Raw genomic sequence first — 20758 nt, forward strand, 5'->3', positions numbered from 1 at the left:
TTTGTATTTATCCCAGTTTATATAAAAAGGTTCATGTAGCGTGGATTAAAATTCATATACAGAGTAAATACTTTTCACTGAACATGTTAAAAATAAGTTTGAGAAAGTTGTCGGTATCGTGGTGACGCTGAAAGCTAGCGACCGTGGGTGTAGTTTGTTTATAGCATAAGTTTAGCTTTTAAGTTCTGGCGCTTTTATTTAGGCTTCAAAATTCCTCAAAGTTATATTATTTTGTGAAGATTATCTTGATGGACAAAACGTGCAAGTTTGGTTTACAGAGATCAAAGCTTGGTCTAGCTCAGGACTGTTTTGTTTATCATAACCCTATATGGTATTTTAAGACATTATGTTATAAATAAAATAGTTTATCCAAAGCGTCTTATCACATATCTTTATTTTGTTTCTTATCAGTATGATTCACAAAAGGAGATGTTAGGCAGAATGATGTGTCATTCAGTTACTTTTTCATGTAGCTAATCAAATGGTGAGAGAGTGTCATCTCATTTTGTGTGCCAAATACTATTTGTATAATGAATTGGTAACACTTTACAATAAGGTATCATTTGTTAACATTAGTTAATGTAGTGATTAACATGAATGAACAATACATTTATTACATTTATGTATTAATCTTTGTTAATGTTGGTTGATAAAAATACAGTTGTTCATTGTTTGTTCATGTTAGTTCACAGTGCATTTACCAATGTTAACAAACACAACTTGTGGTTTTTATAAATGCATTAGTAAATGCTGAAATTAACATTAACTAAGATTAATAAATGCTGTAGAAGTATTGTTCATTCTTAGTTCATGTTGACTGATGTTAACTAATGAACCTTATTGTAAAGTGTTACCAATTATTTGTATAATAATTGTAATTATAATATGCTTTTCTAAAGCTGGTGACCCTTATTTATGTTAGAATATGTATAACTTAATATTTTAAATAATTGCAAAAGCTGAATAAATCAAAGTCGATTATAATCGTTCTAATGATCATTCGATTAATCGATTATCAAACTAATCGTTTGTTGCAGCCCTACTTACCAAAACCCAGAAACGTGTTCTATTGGTCACATGACAGCCAACAGGATCACTCACTTTTGTCTCGTGTGGAGGTAGGCTTTAACCTTTATACATTTTTACATCTATGTATCGTTTCTCACATCTAAACCTCAGATGGAAACAGCAGCATTGCAGTTTGTCTGCTTTGTCTCTGGGTCTGCACATGAGTGCCAAAGACTGTTGTACTGCAAAGAAATCATTAATTAAATGTATATCATGTCTTATTTAATTCATCATTATGCTAAATTTAAAAGGTTTTTATTCTAAAGAGACATATTTTTAGTCCAAAAGTGGAAAACAAGGAAAGACCCAAATGATGTTCAGTTCAAAACATTCAAGTGAACAATTCAGGCTTTCACATTTCTTTGTTTTCTGTTGTTATTCATGCCTCACATCTTTATTGAATATATCCCATGTTTATCAGTCTTGATCTGGCTTTCAAATGATAAATGAAATTACATTTAAATTGTTTTTTAAGTGAGTAATTTGTTTCTGAAGATGCTGTTTTCATAGACTTTTCATACGTGCAATCATTAGATCAACACTGGCGGATCCTGTGATTTTTGTCTGTTCCAGTAAATCTCCTTTATATCAAGAAGATCACAGTTTATATTCACATCAGCTCCTAAAGCTACTGGTATGTTTGTTAGACTCTCTGTGGCTTGAGACCACATCAACAGATCTATGAGAGAGACAAAACACATTTATTAAGATCAAGATTTATTAAGATACTTTATTTAGAAAATCATAAGACACCCCATTTATTTACTCTACTATAACCAAGAATTGTGAAAAGGGTCTCATACAACAGCTATGCTGCCCTCTGCAGACCGTTCATAATAGTCAAGAAGACTGGTTTCTAAGGCCTGTTTACTTTTATATAGGCCATTCATTATGCTGACCATTTATTCATTTTTAACATAACATAATATTAAATACAATTATATTATAATTATTATATTTTTCATTCATTCATAAAATAATGTTTTTAAACTAAAAAAACAAAAAAAACATTTAGAATTTAATCTGTCATTAGTGGCTAACAGAACTCTAGATTAATGATTAAACTTAAAGTGCCATGAAACAATTTCAGCACACCACATCAAGACATTTGAAGAATGTTAATAAATTAGGTAAGGAAAGCTGTGAGTTTAAGTGGTAGAGAGCAAACAATTATGTAATGTATACAGTATATAACACTCATATATGTAATTTATAGATAAAAAATCCTCAATTTCACACTTCAACTTGTTTCAAACTGTGGTCTATGAATCAAAGACCTACATGTGAGTCATTTTCATTTTCCATTAGATGTATTCATCCAAACTCTCAATAGCTTGCTCTTTTGAGTATTGGCTCCATTCATATGAAATCACATCCCACAGGTGGATTTTTTTCTCAAAGTGTTTTTCCAGATTTTCCTGAAATCTGCACACAAACCACTTCCAGTACGGCAACTCAGAGAAGTCAGGAGTGATGCTCCACTCTGCATAAACATTTCCTGCTTTTCTGTATTCTCTGCATGGAAACCACTGACCTGTATAGAACATTTTACTAGTTCTCACTAAATTTGTGCAAAAATCTGCACCAAGACACTCTGTTTCATCATAACAGCTACCAGTGAGTCCATCAACTCGATGAAAAGGAACACTATGATCTCCAGAATGGTTTTCTATTGTGTTGGTGCAGGTGGCTGCACAGAATGGACACTGAACCCAGCAGCACTGACAGAGATGATCAATCAGAATCTCATATGGTCTGTCCTTCTCTTCCAGATTTATAGGAAATGTCTCTGTGCTGAATTTATGCTGTATTTCAGATGATACTGAACCAAGTAATTTGCTTATTACATCTTCTAGGAGGTTGAAGTCATCCACACCTTCATGACTCACTCCACTGAAGTCCTTTACAGAGAATATCAGCAAATCTGAGAGCTGCAGTGTGAAATTATCCAGCCACTTCTGAACATCTCCGCTGGTCGTGTTGACGAGTGTAGTTGCTCTTTGAGCCGCTTCCATGATCTTCTGCTGCAGGAGTTCAATGTTCTCCTTCATCTTGGGGCGAACACTGACTTCAAACTTATCAGTGATGTACTGACTGACTTCATCTCTGATGAAATTCTTTAAATGGTCTCTAGGAGTGTTAAAGTATGTAATGTACTTGTAAAAATCTTCCTGTTCTGCCAGAGTCTTGAGGACGTGTTTCTCTAGGTTAGATCTGTTTCCATTTAGTGATTCACAGTTTGTTTTAATTTCATTAGTCAAATCTCTGGCAGTATCTTTGTAGACACTCTTTTGAATGGGCTCTTTCAGTTTCTGACAGATGATCTCCCCAAAAATGGCAGCTGTTGTTGCACCTTGACAGTATTTCTGGAAAATACTATAGTACTCTTCGCTCTTCTGTTCAAAGTAGAAAACAGGATCATTAGCTTCCCTGAATCTTTTGTGTTGTTCAGTAATAACCTTGTTTTCTCTCTTACAGATGGAAATGACCAAATCCATGTAAAATTGCTTCTTGAACACATAGTTCCTGGAGCCTTGCTCATAATCTACTACTCTGCCTTTGATATAATCTGCGAGTTCCTGAATGTAGGTTTTGTTGTAGCCCATCTTTGCAATATTATATGACATGATTATTTTGTCTGCATGTTGAGCAATGTCATTGACTAAGGCTCTAATTTGGGGTTCAGCCTCGATGTAACCAAATGTCTGTTTAGCTGACCTGAAGGCATTTTTAGCATGTTCTGTAATTCCTCTGGGTTTCCTTATCTGTACATAATCTGAAAAATTTGGCACAGAAAAAATATCCTTGCTCTTCTTCAAGTCATTTAGACTGACACTTTCATAATTACAAAGAAGTTGTTTCATGTCATTTAATACATCAATGTTTTTGATTTGAGGAGTTTCTCTGATAATCTTATTAACACAATCTTTCCAAAAGGAATCAAACTCTTTTTTCAGGATTGCTTCATCATTTGCTTTGTCTTTGAGTTTTACTGCAAGTTCTTTGCTCTTTTCCAAGAGAGTATTTTCATAACGTGTCCTCTGAGCATCAATCCTTTTCCTCATATCTCGCTGCTGTAAAATCTCATTTAATTTCCTTGTTGTTTCTCTCACAATGTTTTCCTGAAGATCACTGATTTTTATATAAAATGATACTTTCCACTCTATCAATATATCTTTATCTTTGTCTTTCTCAAAGAATTCTGACATTGACTCCTCTACTTCTTCACGTTTCAAATTTAGTTTTCTTTGAAGATCACTTTCTGAAACTTCAGCAATTGTTTCATTTTCTATGTTGTTGTAGAGTTTGTTCTCTATATCCAGCATGGCTCTGCGGAGACTCCAGGACCACTTGCTGTATTCGGTCTCCAGTTTTCGGTATGTTGTGATTTCCAGAGAATTTCTGAAGCTGAACACAAATCGTTCATTCAGTAAAGCTTCCCAAAGATCTTTAATACGATCTTTTAGGCATGTTAGCTCTAAGCCATCTGAATTTGAGGCATGGCTAAAAAAAGTTGTCTTTAGCTCTTGGATGTTTTCACAGTATGATGGGTTTGGTGGTGCCATTGGTGGGCTGCCCTCCCACAGCTGTGCAAAATATTTCACATCTTTCTGCACATCAAAAGTAATAATGTCATTGAAACATTCTGCATCAAAGACTTCCTCTTTAGCAGCAAGTTTTGTCATTTTATCCAGTGTCTGCTGTAGCCGTCTCCTTCCATCCATGTTTTTCTCTCCGGCTGTGACTTCTGAAACGTTCTGATGAACAAACATGCAGCTGGGATTCAGTCTGACCTTCTTCATCCTCATGAACGCCTGGACAACGATCTGAAGAATTTCCTGCAGCTCTGATGGGCTTTCTCCAAGAATGTTGACTAATGTTAAATTACCAAGACCAACAACAAATGTGGCCATTTCATTGTCCTGATGTCTTGTTAACCTTCCTGACAGTTCTAGAGCACGAAGCCCCTCAGTATCAACAACCAGAATAAAGTCAAACTTCAGTTGTCCTTTCATCTCATCTGAAACTCTGACCAGCTGCATGAAAGCTCCTCTGGTGCACCTGCCAGCACTGACAGCAAACTGGAGTCCAAACATGGCGTTCAGCATAGTGGATTTCCCTGAGCTCTGGATCCCTAAAACTGAAAGCACAAACACTCTCTTGTCTCCCAGTTTCTGGATGAGTTCATGTAGAACAGCAGTAACCCAGACCACAGGAACATGAGCAGCGTCTCCATCCATCAGCTCCAGTGGAAATCCAGAGATCATCATCTCTGCTGCAAGACTCGGGAGAGAAGAAAAATCACACGGCAGACCTTCCTTGTTCTTATTCACTGATTTACATGATTCATAGATCTGACCGATCTCCCTCATGATGTGCTCCAGGCCAAAGGTTGCAGCTTGAAGTGCTTTTGATATCCTTTCAAGTTCTGCATATTCACTGGTCATCTGTTGCACAGCTCTAACTTTTGACCACTTTTCATTGTACTTGTGATGTAGAGCAGAAAGGTCAGCTGATGTATATTCATCCAGGAGAATTGTGAGCCATTTTAGAAAAAATGTCTTCTCATTTGGAGTTTGTGAATTCATTTCTGTAATAAACAACTTCATGAAGTCACCAATGTCCAACACATGCTGCTCTTCACGGATTTTCTTCATGTTTTGTTTCTGTTTTATTTCCATGTCTGTTTCATTTCCCTGAGATCTATGTAGTTCTTTGTTCTTTTCACACCACTGATGCCACAGTTTCCCCTGACAGGGCAGAAATGACTTTTTGATCTCCGTCAGATCTTTATCCTTCACTAAACTCAATATCTTCTGGGCTGATTCTTTTCCTCTTCTGCAGTCATCATCTTGTTCCTCATCTACTCTGATACCTGTGTGTTTGGACACATCTTCTAGACTGAAAATAGAAGTTGATTCTGGCGATGAGAACAAGAGACATTCATTTATAACCTGTACGAGTTCTTCAGATACATCTGCTTGATTTCTGTCATTTAATCCAATTTTGTATTTTCCTTTTCTCATTACAGTTACTCTAGATTCATCCTCAGTAAGAAGACAAATAAGTGGCTTTCTGCCCCTGTACAGGTTTTGAATTTGTTTTGCGTTCTTGTCATTCTGGTCAAGTTGTGGTAGAATAACAACATTGACTGAGGCCATTTCAGTGAGGATCTGCAGCTGTTTCTCATGGTCTCCTGCATCACCATGAAGGTTACAGAAAGCAATACACTGAGTAAATTTATCTCTGTCTTTCCTGGAGGGGCAGTACCAGGCGATCTCCACCACTCCATCCATCAGTAGTCTGGTTTTGCTGCTGCCTGGGCAGTTCCTGTGGAAGAACGTGTTGTGTCTCTCATTGATCAGACTGTTCATCAGCTGAGATTTGGATGAGGACAATGAGTCAAACCTAAAGAAAAACACCATTGGTGTTTCTGCCTTCCAGACAGGCTGGATTATACTGATGATTTCATTGTTGGTATCTTTCATCTTCCAGCTCTTGTTGATTTGTCTGAATGTCCAGAGAGGAAACTCAATCTCTTGTGTGAAGGGATCAGGAACAAGCAGAGGCAGAGCGTACTGACACTGAGACAGTTTAGTCACCATCAGCTGTTTTAAGAAACTATCAGCAGAATGAAACACTGCCATCTGAACATCCATCGGGTGAATAGCATCACTCCCGTTTGTTTCTTCAAGAGTCAAAGATGCATCTTGGAAAATATCAGCATCACTCTCATATTCTAAAAAGTCATTGTTTCTTTGATGCCTGTCTTGCTGCATGTCTATTGTTTTAATGTATCTTGCTCTGTAGTTCATCATCAGTATTTTTTGTAGGAAAGTTTGTATGAGGTCCTCATCAGCACAAGACTCATGGGACCGTAATGAATGTGTAGTTAGTTGAAGAACATCTGCAGCTCTTAGTTTAGAGACGTGCTGGTTGTCAAGATGAAGTCTGTGAAATAGTCGCTCCATTTCTTTCCTCCTTCCATTTTGGTTTTGATTTAATCGTGACCCATCTAATGAACACTTCTCTACGTTTCCCTGTGAAATATACAGCATATTTAAAGGCAGTTAGCTTAAAACATAATTTACAAAAGATATTTTTTTTACAAAAATATAATTTGCAAATGTGACAAAAAATAACCAAGAAGACTCTTTGAAGAACATTTACCAGTGAGTAAATAAAAAATGTCAAGTGAAACTATAGGATAAGGAACCACCAAAAAAATATTCCTATAAGCTGAATGTCTACATTCATTTCATTCTTTCTAACTTACTTTTCATGTTCTATTTTTACTCTACACTGATCACTTACCCTATGTGTTTGTCTTGTCTCTGTCATCAAGGTACAGTCCATAGTCTTTCCAATAATTGTGGGTTGGTCTTGTGACAGAACAGAAAAAGAGAGAGTAATATTATACTCCCATAAAATATATAAACAGACAAAAACAAACAATAACATAAAATCCCTTTTTTGTCGAAGACGGATAATGTAACCATTTATTAGTCAATGGCTAATGATATACATTATTTAGTTGCCTAGCATAAAAACTTAGTCGCATATGCAAGTGATTTACTTGCATTGTAGAGGGTTTTCTCATTAAAAGCTGAATTTGGATTCTGAATCTTGGCTTAACTGGATATCTGTTACAAGTATTGGTGGAAGTGTTAGGGTCAGGACAATAAACATGTCAGAGACCAACATAACAAAAATTAAACCAAATCTGTTTTCTTACCACTTTGAGATGTCCTGTTTTGCAGGTCTCCTCTCTCTCTTAATGCTGTGTTGTACATTTCACCAGTGTAAAACTGCTGTTTGTTATCAGTAAACAGATGCTCAATCCTGTTCATCAGGTCTCTCATCTCTGATTGGTTGTTCATGTTCTTGCTGCAGGTGTGATATCTTCCACCACATTTCTTAATCAGCCGCTCCAGAGAAGAGTTTTTCTTCAGATCATCTATTATAGAGTCAGACTCTTCCTCGCTCTCATAGGTGAAGAGAATCATCACAAACTGAAGAACTCTGTCCCCAAACACGCTCTGAAGCCACTCAAGACCCATCTTATCAGCATCCGTTAACTGGCCCAGTCGCACAACAAAGATGAAGGCAATGATTTCATTTTCATTCACTAGTTGATCAGTGAGAGAATCCAGATCAAGTGCAGTCTCGTGTAAGCCAATCAGACTGATCACGGAGACACGATGTCCTGATTTCTTCATCTGCAAAAGAACAGTCCTGGATACTGCAACATTTTCAATATTTGGTTGTATTTCTCCAAGAAGATAATTGTCATGTTGAAACTGGACTGCAGCAGAGTTTCCAAAAAACACAATGGTCAGAGGGTGATCTAGAATAAATAGAGAAGAACCGTTCTCAGATTCATCAATATACTGCAACATAAGAGTAAGACTCAATAAGCAATGTGAACAATCTTATATTTTTCTTTGTTTTCTTACCCATAGTTCTGAGCACCAGACAGCTCTGGTGACTCACTCATCAGATTTAGAGACACACTTTTATTCTAGAAGCTGTTCATTATTCTGAAAAAAAAGATTAATTTTCATGTTTTAAAGTGTGCAAGAACATGTATATAACATAATATAAAGTCTAGATTTCACATCTGAAAGAGACACACGCGCATGTACGTTTTCTGTATGTACTTTCATTTTATGAATCAGCCGTACGCATTTTTAGAGATGATTGTAAAATCAATTTTAAGATGGTTTCTGCGGAACATTTTACAAATGAGGCCCCTGAACTCTTCCTGCTTATATAGGTGAAGATCCAGTCTAACAGGATTTACATTTTACATAAACATATTCTCTTTAAGAGCACCTGACCAACCACATAAGTTATTTGAATGCATGTCCATTTCAACTTCCTGTTTGTTAAAACAAACGATTCATTATATTGTGTTGATAATTATTTAATCAGTATAATGTGCTATAAAACCTAAATCTAAACCTACAGTCAACTTTCAGAACTTCTTTCACCGAAACTAGACATTACTACACCATTACTGTGCACAGTGACTAGTACTTTTCTAACCCATCACAATGACAGCTTCTTTACCGAGGCCATCCATCTCCCTCACTGGATATAGTAATTACCCATTACTTTACTTCTGACTAACTCATTATTTCTAGGGGTGCACCGATCTGATATTCAGTATTGGTTCTGATACTGCCATTTTTCCTGGACAGGGTATCGGTCAGACAGGACCGACCCAAATTCAACACTGCATATACTCACAGTTATTACTGTAATAAAACCTAACAGTGATCCAAAAAAATAATTATCCGCATCATATGATTTTGAAAAATGTGGTATAGGTGCATCCCTAGTTATTTCCACAGCCTAAAGACTTTTGATATTAATACCAATTGTGTCATGTAATGCTCTGTTAGACCCCCATTATTGTGTATTTAACCAGCTGTGCATCGTGAAATTCTGTTCAACTGTATCTTTACAGTAATATTCTTGTAATAGTAAAATTCTACTTTTTTGTTGTGGTAAATAAAATGCTTCTCATTCTGACTTATATTTAAAAAAAAAAAATTAGGACACTAAAGTTAAGGGATAATGGGCAACCTGCTGGTTGTTATCACAGAATAAACCTTGACAGGATGAAGGTTGACAACCTGAAGGTTGTTTTTATTTATTTATTTTTATTAAATGTTTTATTTTTTGATAACAACTGTCTGGGTGAACATTATCCCACTTGTTACATGGCTATATGCCACATAATTTTGCACACAAAATATTGTTTAATATTTTATTAGCTCAGCAAACACAAAGCTTCCACAAAGAAAAAAAGTTCCTAGCAAGCGTATAGCGCCGACTTCAGTTACCTGGATAAGCCTTTGTTATCAGCTTTAACCAGTTGTTATCAGGGGATAACAAACCACTGGATTGCAATTAAAAATCAAGCATTTCAGATAGCAATATGTAATAAAAACTAATAAAGTGAGTTATAAAGCCATTAAGAACCTGACACCTCTGTCCTGAATTCCATGCATATTCTCGGCTAGTTCTTATTTCCTTATTATGTGTCTTGACATAACAGAAAGTGAAAATGTTTTTATTTTTTAGTGTGTGATCGTTCACAATCACCAAATACCTGAAAGGCTTTTTAAACAAATCACTAACTTTTCTGAGATCACCTAAAGACTAATAAAGTTCACCAAGTGTTGGAACTTTACTAACTGAGGAAAGTTATGCAGTAATTCACCTGACACGAAATTTACTTCTTCTAACAGTGGTTAAATAACTTGAAAACAGTTCTAAAATATAATTTAATGTTTTAAGTATTATATCAAAACACACTAATAAGAGATATTTTATTTTTACCGTGTCCTCCTCGGTGGTTTCTGAACGTAAATGAATCAACAGCTGTTTCTCGATATGCGTTCTTCTCTGTACTTGTTGTGCTCTTGTGGACTTGTGAACTATTATCAGTCGCTGCTCAAGTACTGTTGCAATACAAAGTTCAGCACAGTACAGATGTATTTTTTCGTTTGGCCTCTTTTTCGAGGATGCACCAGGAGGGAGACAGCTGCATGTCAGAGAAATGGGTGTGTCGAAAGGTAGGGGTAGGGGACCTGGGGTGTGACAAAAAGGGGCGTGTCGAAAGGTCTTCGCGAAAGCTATCTGTTATACAAGCTTAAACACTATTGGTTTACAGATTAACAGGACGTTATTTTTACCTTGTAGTTATCCCTAACCCGAAATTATTATTATTATTTATTTTTTTTTTTTTTGGAAAAATTGTGAAAATGATATTAAAAATATCTTTGTAACTAACATGTACCATGTAATAACCCAGATTTTACGCTTCTAGGCACCAAATAACAATGACTTCAACAAAATATTGGGTTTTAAAAGTGTGAATTGTATTTTTCCAGACATTAAAAATTAATAATTTGACTTTAAGTAGGATACATTCATTTCTTTCCACTGAATTAACGATGATGTGCTTCTGTCTTTTGATCAGTAAAAAAAAAAAAAAAATAATAAAATAAAATAACCTCTCGGTTAACATGTTCACATCTCTCTCTGAACGAAATAACCGTTAATTTTTAAATTATGCGTGTGCGCGCCTGCGCGGCTTTATATGGAACACCGGAGAAAAGCGCCTGCTATAAAGTTTGAATTATATTATCATTATAATGCGATTTGATGTCTACATTTTATTTTTTTTTTTGTTATCAACATTTTTATTTATTTTTTATACACAACATCCAAAATAAAAAAAAAAAAAAATAAAAAATGTCTACATTTTATTAAAAGCTTATTTCAGACATGAAATTCTGCAAAAATAGTTTATGATTTAAAAAAATACACATTTCAGCATTAGAATAATCAGAAACATCTGCAAAGTTTTAATTAGTTTACATGGTTATGACAACTAAAGATAACCTGCAGGGAACGTTCTCAGAACGTTCCCTTTAGGTTATAAAAATAACGCTATGAAAGTAAACACAGCTATTTCAAAAGGTCACGTAAAAACTTCAAAAATGTGACCAAGTTCCTAGCTCATAGGCATCAGTTGTTTCAAGCATATCAGGGTTGTGGCAGTTTATTTAGCCCACAGGTTCAAGTTTCGGGCTCCACTAGCTTTTATCCTGAGCTCTGGGAATAAGAGAAGCAGTTGCAGACTTTGGACTTACCCCCTTTAACTCTGTTGTCACAGATAAAGTCCAAGTTAAAGGCACTTCATACACAAATGGTATGTATGTCTTACTGAAGTACACCAAAAGACAGCTACAGTTAGGGCAAATAGCTAGCATTTTTATCAAGAGTGAAGCTATTGTCCTACTTTTGCTGCGGTGAAAAACTGCCAACTGGGTGCCTGAGCTTGGAATGTACGAAATGGATAGAAATAGTTCTGATACGCTCACCTGTAAAAATCTTGACAAGCTCAATGACTACACTTCACTTGCTTTTTACCACAGAGGCGCAAGGTTACTTCTCCCACTTAAACACATGCCACTATGGAGTTTGTGAAAGAAATAGTTCAGAAAGCTATGCCTTCACTCAGTAATGACCGAATGGACTCACTCATGGCAAGACTGGCGTTGATTGGAGTAAATGGTGTAGATGACCTTAGCTTTGAAACGATTGAAGACGTCGATGGAATTCTGCCACCCATTCAGTGTAGAAGGCTGATTCAAGCTTTCCGTTTAGGTAGGTTTTACATTTCTAACCCTAATCTAGATTTGTTAGCAAATGTTATAAAATGTTTTATTCAATAAAGTGTAGTAAGTGATATTCAAATTGATTGAAGACTTTTTTTCATGTAATCTTTTATTGTTTATGACAGCACTAACCCTAATCTTTTTGCACAGCTTCAGTATCCTATACTGCATGGGTTTTTAAACTTTTAGATGTCAGGGACCCCCATACTAAAATGTGAAAGGCATTTATACAGTTTTTTGTTTGTTTGTTTAAAAAAAAACAAATATTTATATTGTTCAGCCCTAATTTTTTTTTTTTTTTTTAAGCTTTTTCTTCAAACAGTTCCATGGACCCCATAGCATTCCTTGCAGCCCCCGGTGGGTCCCCAGACCCTAATATGAAAAATATTGGCTCCAATTCTACACCACCACATCAGGATATTCATTTTGCCCCAAACACCATCTCTGGCATCTAGCTCTATAGCGTGTTCCCCATTCCATGAGGTATATGTTATACCATGGCACAAAATTCCCTCAAAACTCATGCTTGCCTTAAGTGAAAAGAAAGGTCAAAGCCCAGTGAGAGAAGAGAACTAGTTCGCATCGTCATTGACGATGTACTCGATTAAGGTCATGGAAGGCCTGGAAGAGCAAAGTTGCGGGACATTGCAAAGCAGATTGTAGATAAATATCCCTGCTCTTTCCAAGACAGAAAGCTCAATGGAACAAAAGTCATTGGAACAGGATATGATGCTCTCTTTATACAGCTAGAAAACAGAGTTGAAAATGTTCAGAGGTCCTTAACTTTCAGCTCAAAGCGTCCATCAGAGGATGAAGATGCGGTGAGGAGAAAATCCACACATTCTGTTCATTATGGATGTGTGGAATGGCAGCCTGATATTGAGGGCACAGATGAACTAAAGTCTTAACAAGATGAATTGAAAAGTGCCTTCATAACCCATGATCTTCAGGTGTCCTGCGTTCGAAACTTGGTGGCTGAAACGTATAGAATCCAGCATGCAACCATTAACAAAGGAAGCACTGTAAATACAGTAATGGAAGAGTGGCCTTTCCTTTTTGAAGCTGATCACCTGTTTGATCACATATGTACGCTCCTTGGCTTTCCGGTGCAAAAGAAGCTGGCAGAAGAATTATCAAAAAAAAAAGGAAAAACATATTTAATTTAATTACCTTTAAGTTACTATAAAAATATAAAGGGATAATTCATCCAAAAATAAAAATTTGCTGTTGATTTACTCACCCTCGGGCCATCCGAGGTGTAAGTGATTTATTTATTTTTTTCAGTAGATCAGCTGAAACACCTTTTTTTTTCTCATAATGCAAGTCAGGGGGTGTGGTCTTTTCAAGAGTCAAAAAACATATACAGACAAAACAAAATTAATAACTGGATAAATAAATGAACATTTTGGGTGAACTTATGTTTAAGTTACTAGTCATTTATCATAAAAGTATGTGAATGTAAAACTCATGATATTCATAGTGTTTTCCTCCCCGCACCAATGACAGGACTTAATTGCTGCTGGACGAAGCATCCCAAGCACCCCCTGCATTCTTATCATGGGTTTGTATTCTGTTGTATATTATTATTTTTAATTAATCATTTATGTTTGATATTGGCAAAAAATATATCTGTCATTCAATTTGTTTAAACATCTGGACTTTGAGTATGTAAGCTGCATACAAAGGACTGACAAAGTGGACAAAGTGTTTTTTTGAAGTGGTCTTTTAATGTTGTGTTTTTTTTTTATTATTATTATTATTATTAAATACCTGTATGCTATTTGTTTAAGGTGATGGACGATTCAAGATTGCTATGGATCAGGGAATTAATGATCACATCATCTCCCCCATTGTGGCACCTTCTCTTTGTTTTATGTTTTACACATCAAATACCCCAAAGAGATCCACTTTCCCTGGAATTTATCCAAAGGTAAGCCACACATTATGAAATGTCGAGTATAGATTATACTGTTTTGTTGCTATTTTTAATTTGAAAAATATTGAATCTTGCTTTTCCCAGGGTTAAATCTTAAGCATTATTATTAAGCATGGCAATTGATCATTTAATCAGTGCTCGACATTACAGTGATGGTTCACCCAAAAATTAAAAGTTTGTCATTCATGTTGTTCCAAACCTGTACAAGTTTCTATCTTCTGAGCACAAAATATAATATTTTGAAGAGTGCTAATAACCCAACAGCTGATGGCAGCTATTGACTTCCATCCAACTGTTTGGTTACACACGTTCTTCAAAATATATTTCATTTTCAAGAGAAGAATGAAATTCAGGTTTGGAATAACATAAGAGAGAATAAATTATTGCAGAATTTAGATTTTTGAGTGAACTAACCCTAAGTCTTATAACAGTATTTCTCAACTGGTGGTTCATGACCCATAAGTGGGTCGCAAGACCGTTCTTAGTGAGTCAGAGTGTACAAAGAAATAACAAGTATTTGTCATTGTGAGACATTTATTTTGAAAGACATCCATGAAAGCTGTTGACACTTCTGTCAGATGCAGTTTAAGTAAAGAGTGCCTAAGAAAAACATGCTGTTCTGATTCAGTATCTGCAGTCATATGAGATGTTGTCAGGTTTAATGTCAGTGTCATTATTCAGTCGCGAATAAAAAGTCTCTCACATAAAATTAGAACTGGACTAAATGTTTGCTGTTTACACTGAATGTAATATCAAAATCATTTGCACATTTTGATGCTTCCTTTTTTTATATCCATTTAAGTTAATTAGGCTACTTGTCCAATTGGGCAAGTAAAAATTGCACTTTTGCCTTTTAATAAAAATAAAAATCTTAACCTTGTCTGCGTGTTACTCCATTTCAGTTTCATTCATTTCTTGTGAAGGTAAATGAGTGTTCATTTCTTTCAGATTTTTCCTGGGAATAAACCTGGTCGAGGGTCAAAGACTGAGATGAAGGGAACAAAACATCATCACATTCTTCCAAGACTGCTGACATTCAAACAACTTTGAAAATCCATGGAAAGTATGAGCTTTTTCCAAAGAAATGTGCTTGAACTGGACAGCTGATTGCTCAAACTGGCACATGGAGAGAGGTAGTGAGCACACACAGACACATGGAGTTTTTTTTTGTTTTGTTTTTTGGCCAAGCATTTCAGAATGGTTGTGAATCTCTAAAATTCACGTTGTGTAGTTCAACTTTGTTACCTCTGTGTAACATACTGTTACATTGTTTTAATTCTGTCATTTGCTCTTAAAAAGCAAATAATATAAGCACTTTTTAATAGTGTTCTGTACATTATTATATGAATTTTACTGATTTAAAAAGCTACAGACCTGTTTTTGTATTCCATTTATTTAAAAATGGTTTTGACTTTGGTTCTCAACTATTTCACTTATGAAGTTTATCTTTTTGAGAGTGCAGCACTAATATTGTACACATAAATGCTCTTTATTGTATTTTGCTGTTCAAAGAAAAAACACACACACACACACAAAAGCACTTTGTGCATATTGTTAAATTCATTCATTTTTTATCCGTGTGCATGTGATTTTAAAAATCTGCAGCCCAGTTTTTACATTCCATATATTTAAAAATTTATTTGAAAATTGACTTTTGAATGGTTCTCAACTATTTTACTTCTGAAGCTTATTGACAGTACAATGCTAATATTGTACACATACATGCTCTTTATTGTCTCTTGCTGTTCAAAGCAAAAAAAAAACAAACAAACAAAAAAAACAACTAAACACACAAGCACTTTCTGCACGTTGTTAAAATAATCTTGTCGTTTTTAAATTTATTTTAAAATGGTTTTGACTTTTGATTGGTTTCTTTACTATTTTACTTATGAATCTTAACTTTTAGACAGTACAACACTAATAATGTACACATACATGCTATTAAAAAAAAAAAAAAAAAGCCTTTAACACAAGCATTTTCTGCTCATCGTTCAATAAATTGCTACCATTTTGATGTTTAATTGGAAAAAAGCTGAAGCCATATTTTTGTATTCCGGGTTTGGTGCTTGTATTTAACTCTTTCACCGCCAGCATTTTTTTTAAGTTGCCAGCCACCGCCAGCATTTTTGATGATTTTCACCTAACTTTGACGGCCCTCAGAATATTTTCTGCTATGAATATAAGAACATATTATATATCAAAATAAAGAACCAAGTCTGCTTTTAAACAGAGCATTTTATTTTATTTTATTCTATCTTCATGTGTTCATGTTTTATGACCATTTGAATGCAGGTGGGTACCATCAAAAATACAACATTTTGGACAAAAAACTGAGAAAAATGCATTTTTATCAAAGTAGTGCATTTTCAGATGCAATACATTCAGATGTCATATTCTTTCACCTGTAAATAATTATATGAATAATTTAAATTGCATTCAATAAACAGAACAAACAGACACACACACACACACACAAACAAACATATACATACATATGATTATACACACACACACACACACACACACACACACACACAGGCTACATACATACATATGCATACATATACTGTACATGCACACGCGCACACACACACACACAAACATATACATACATATGATTATACACACACACACAGGCTACATACATACATATGCATACATATACTGTACATGCACGCGCACACACACACACACACACACCCCTATTCAGATCGACGGATCGGTTATAACTACAGATGTTTCTGTGTCTGTAAATACATCTCTCTCACTGATTACATCGTCCCGATCAGATTCAAAATGGTCAAAGCATGATCTACATAGGCTATGATCTATATATGATCTACATTTTCTCTGATCCTTCCATTTATGCCAATCGTCTTCTATTCGCACCCTAAAGACCCGGAAGTCCCGTAACTCATTCAGGACATGCGCTAGTGCTTTCCTTACCGTAATACACCTAGAACACGGATTGCCGTAAAAACTCGTCAATGGCGGGGAAGCGTTGTCTCTTAATTGACGAGATATCTCGTCAATGGCGTTGAAAGAGTTAACATTGTTTAATGAGTTGCTACCATTTTGTTGTTTTAATATGAAAAAAAAAAAAAACTGCTCTGCTGAAGCCATGTTTTGTGTTCCAATTTTGGTGCTTCTCTTTTCTTATGTACTACAAAAGCTATTGAATAGACTCACTGTTTACCTGAGGTAAAAATAAAACATGTTTGGTTTGTGCACATGTCCTTCATATATTGGACCATGTTTATTGCTTTAGAAGACTGCTTTGGTGTAGTAATGGATAATGATGCTTTAATATATTTTATCATAACTAGTGATTATCAATACAGATCAATACAAATTTTAAGTGGTAACATTTTCAGTCAATGCTACCAGTGTTGGGCACGTTACTTTAAAAAAGTAATTAGTTATAGTTACTAGTTACTTCTCACAAATAGTAACTGAGTTAGTAACTGAGTTACATCATTATAAAAGTAACTAATTACCAGGGAAAGTAACTACTGCGTTACTTTAAAAAAAAAAAATTCAAATGTCAAATAACTTTGGATGCCCCCAATATTAAATATGTTAAATGGACACTAAAAAGAATAAATTCTTATTATGAAACATTGTGCATTAACCTACACTATTTATCTACTGACACTTAGTATCAGTCAGTCAACCATTATAATATAATATTATGATAATTTAATATTATATGATGATAGAACTTTAGTAATTAGAATAACCAAGTATGAATGCATATTTGTCATCAATATAAAACGCACTAAGGATTATTGAGCTGCTGGGTGCATGAATATTAATCACGTTGTCTGCGTTCGCTTGAATTGATTTGCTGTAATCAAAACAGGGACGATAATAGGTGAGCGCCAGCCAATGAGATTGTCGTTTGCGCATAAGTTCCGCACACTACCAGAGAAACCGGCAGTTCTTAAAAGCTAAAGGATTCCAAAGGAACTCCGTTATTTTGACAGGAAAATACAACAAAGAATATCGTTTACATGTAGCGCTCAATTCTGCATGTTATGAAAGACTCTCTTACTCTGTATCTTTCTTTGCGTGCGTGTTTGTGAGAGAAAGCGAGGCGAGTCGTGCGCCTTCACACTAGAGTTTATGATACGTCAAATACAGCTACACTGCGCATCCATTCAGATGAACTGAAAAATTAAATTCTAATAATATAATATAGTAACGCCACATTTTATTGTCAGTAACGGTAACGGCGTTGTAACGGGGGAAACAGTAATTCGTTTGATTACTCGTTACTGAAAAAAATAACGTTCTAACGCCTCCTTTTGTTTACTATTACACTACTGCAGATATTGCATCTGACGCTGGTGCGGCTTAGTTTTGCAATGTGAGCCCACACTTTTGAATTGCACGCAAACACACACCGCACATGAGCATGGGTATCACAGGCACGTCTAGCAAACGTCGGCCACATCATTCAGTAAAGAAAAATGTCAAGCAGCAGCTTCTAATTCGTCATTAACATTGAAAATATACAGAGATAAAACAACGCAAGTATTGATAACAGTATTGTTTGTCCGGTATTGACTCAATTACATACCGGCCCAAAAAAATACTGGTTCTCGGTACCCATCCTTACTCATGCGTCATGTGTCAGTAAAGCAACTGCCATTGTCATTAATGTGAATAATACCTCACACCTCTCTTTAGGTATTACAGACCTCCAGTGGACAGAAGACCATGCATGCCATCACATCTGGGACCAACTGCACATAGAAGATCAGCTAATGGATTGCTACAGAAGGGCTTTTTCTGTTCCTGAGTCATGCACTACTATATACATACACTAATATATGCGCAGCTCATACACATACACACACCTCATTCTAGGTCAAATATATTGCAGAATATGGAGCAGAATTAAAAACGAAACAGTGCTCTCTGCTCTTGTTGCTGCTCCATGGTTTCCTCCATCTGTAAGACAACAACAACAACAAAAAAAAATGTTTCATTAAAAAAAACTTTTTATTTTCAACTTTTTAACCCTCTAAACCTAACCTTTCAAATCCTTTCACATCAGCATTTCAGGCATTCCAAGGCCTCTAAATTGAAAAACCTGCTGTACACACTCTACTACATAATGATAATTCTTTTTATCAAATAAAATGTATTTTTAGTGCAATTGTAAAAGTGTCAACCATCAGGCCTACACTTCACATAATAGGCCTGTAGGTGGCACCTAGGCTTCATTTAAGCATAAAAATAAAACCTTTGTGACGCTTTGTTCATGTTTCATATTAATTGTAATTAAAATGTATTTTGTTTTATTGACCACAATATTGTTGTTCATAATTGTTGAGAGGGGCACTTCTGATTAATTTTGTAAAGGGCAGAAACTCAAGCACCCAGAGGAAAAAGGCAAACAAAAAGACACAAAAACCACGACCTGAAGGTGGATGTTTTTACAGTTATACTAAAAGAGCGTTTACTTGAATAAACTATCATTATAGGCATGTAGTAGATTGTGTAAAGCAGGTTTTTCAATTTAGAGGCCTTAAAAATTTGATATGTTAGGCTTTATGGGTTAATCATTCTCTAAGAAACTGTATTAAAGTTGGAAATGTAAAAAGAAAAAAAAAAAATGTTTATCATATTTCACATACCTTTGACAAAAAGCTGCGTGCTTGGATTTTGATGTGCCTTCGTGATGTAGCAGACATACTTTCCGGCATCATTATATTGAAGGTTGTTGAGTTTGAGCGAGAAGTTTCCTTTCATATACTCATTAGGGAAGGTTTCAGCTCTGTTTTTGTACACCGGGTCCTGCTTCTCCACCGATCCTTTACCCTCAATTATGTCATAAACATTTTGGCTGCTATTATGTCTCCAATAAACGGTTGCATCTTCATTTTTAAAGCTGTTGCCAATAGAAGAACAGGGCAAGAGAGCAGAGCCCCCGACTTTACCCTCAACAGTGAGCTGCAGACATGCTGAAAATAAGAGACAAGCCTTTGAAAATCATTAAAATAATAATAATAATTTCTGATACTGATAAAAAAAAAAAAGTACAATGGCTACACTTACCTTTGTTTAACAATACTGCAAACACACAGATACAGAAGCAGCAGAACCTGTAGAAACACACGCATGTTATATCTATTTACAGCAGCAACAACAAAAATTTACTAAAATGATAAAAGTGACTATTTGCATCAGGTATACACAGCACTGGCCACTGTCTCCGCTATATGCACCCCATGAGTACAGTCAAGTACTGGAGGATATAGATTCTTCTTGTTTTTTCATGATGCAGCCAGGTTATAATTGATTCTGTGCTGAGCTGTTAAACTGCAATGCGGTGCAGTGGCACAGAAAAAACTCTACTGCGTTTAAAAAATCTTTATACTACAGTATTACAACTTTTCAGTGTACAATACAGGCCGCTGTTGTAAAATAATATTCCCTATAGTAGTTTAGAATTCATTACAGTACAAAATGTTTTCAAAGTGTATTACAACCAGACTGGAGTGCGTACAAGAACACAGTATGATATAGAGGTTATAGCACACTTCTA

At 35.4% G+C, this 20758-nt stretch overlaps 1 protein-coding gene across 2 annotated transcripts; it reads right to left on the reverse strand.

The window, feature by feature from the left end:
• Positions 1–1830: 1830 nt before the first annotated feature.
• On the reverse strand, positions 1831–10540 carry LOC131529612 (interferon-induced very large GTPase 1-like). Of its 2 annotated transcripts, XM_058759385.1 has the most exons (5): positions 10420–10540; positions 8526–8609; positions 7805–8416; positions 7384–7451; positions 1831–7109 (listed from the first exon to the last, which is right to left on the reverse strand). In XM_058759385.1, exons 2-5 carry the CDS (start codon positions 8527–8529, stop codon positions 2373–2375), a joined length of 5421 nt encoding a protein of 1806 aa, XP_058615368.1. In that variant the 5' UTR covers positions 8530–8609; positions 10420–10540; the 3' UTR covers positions 1831–2372. The 2 variants fall into 2 exon arrangements, with proteins under 2 accessions (XP_058615368.1, XP_058615369.1); XM_058759386.1 differs by lacking the exon at positions 10420–10540 and having other exon boundaries at positions 8526–8694.
• Positions 10541–20758: the final 10218 nt, after the last annotated feature.

This window comes from Onychostoma macrolepis, chromosome 22 (genome assembly GCF_012432095.1).
Source record: "Onychostoma macrolepis isolate SWU-2019 chromosome 22, ASM1243209v1, whole genome shotgun sequence".
NCBI classification, from domain to species: Eukaryota; Metazoa; Chordata; class Actinopteri; order Cypriniformes; family Cyprinidae; genus Onychostoma; species Onychostoma macrolepis.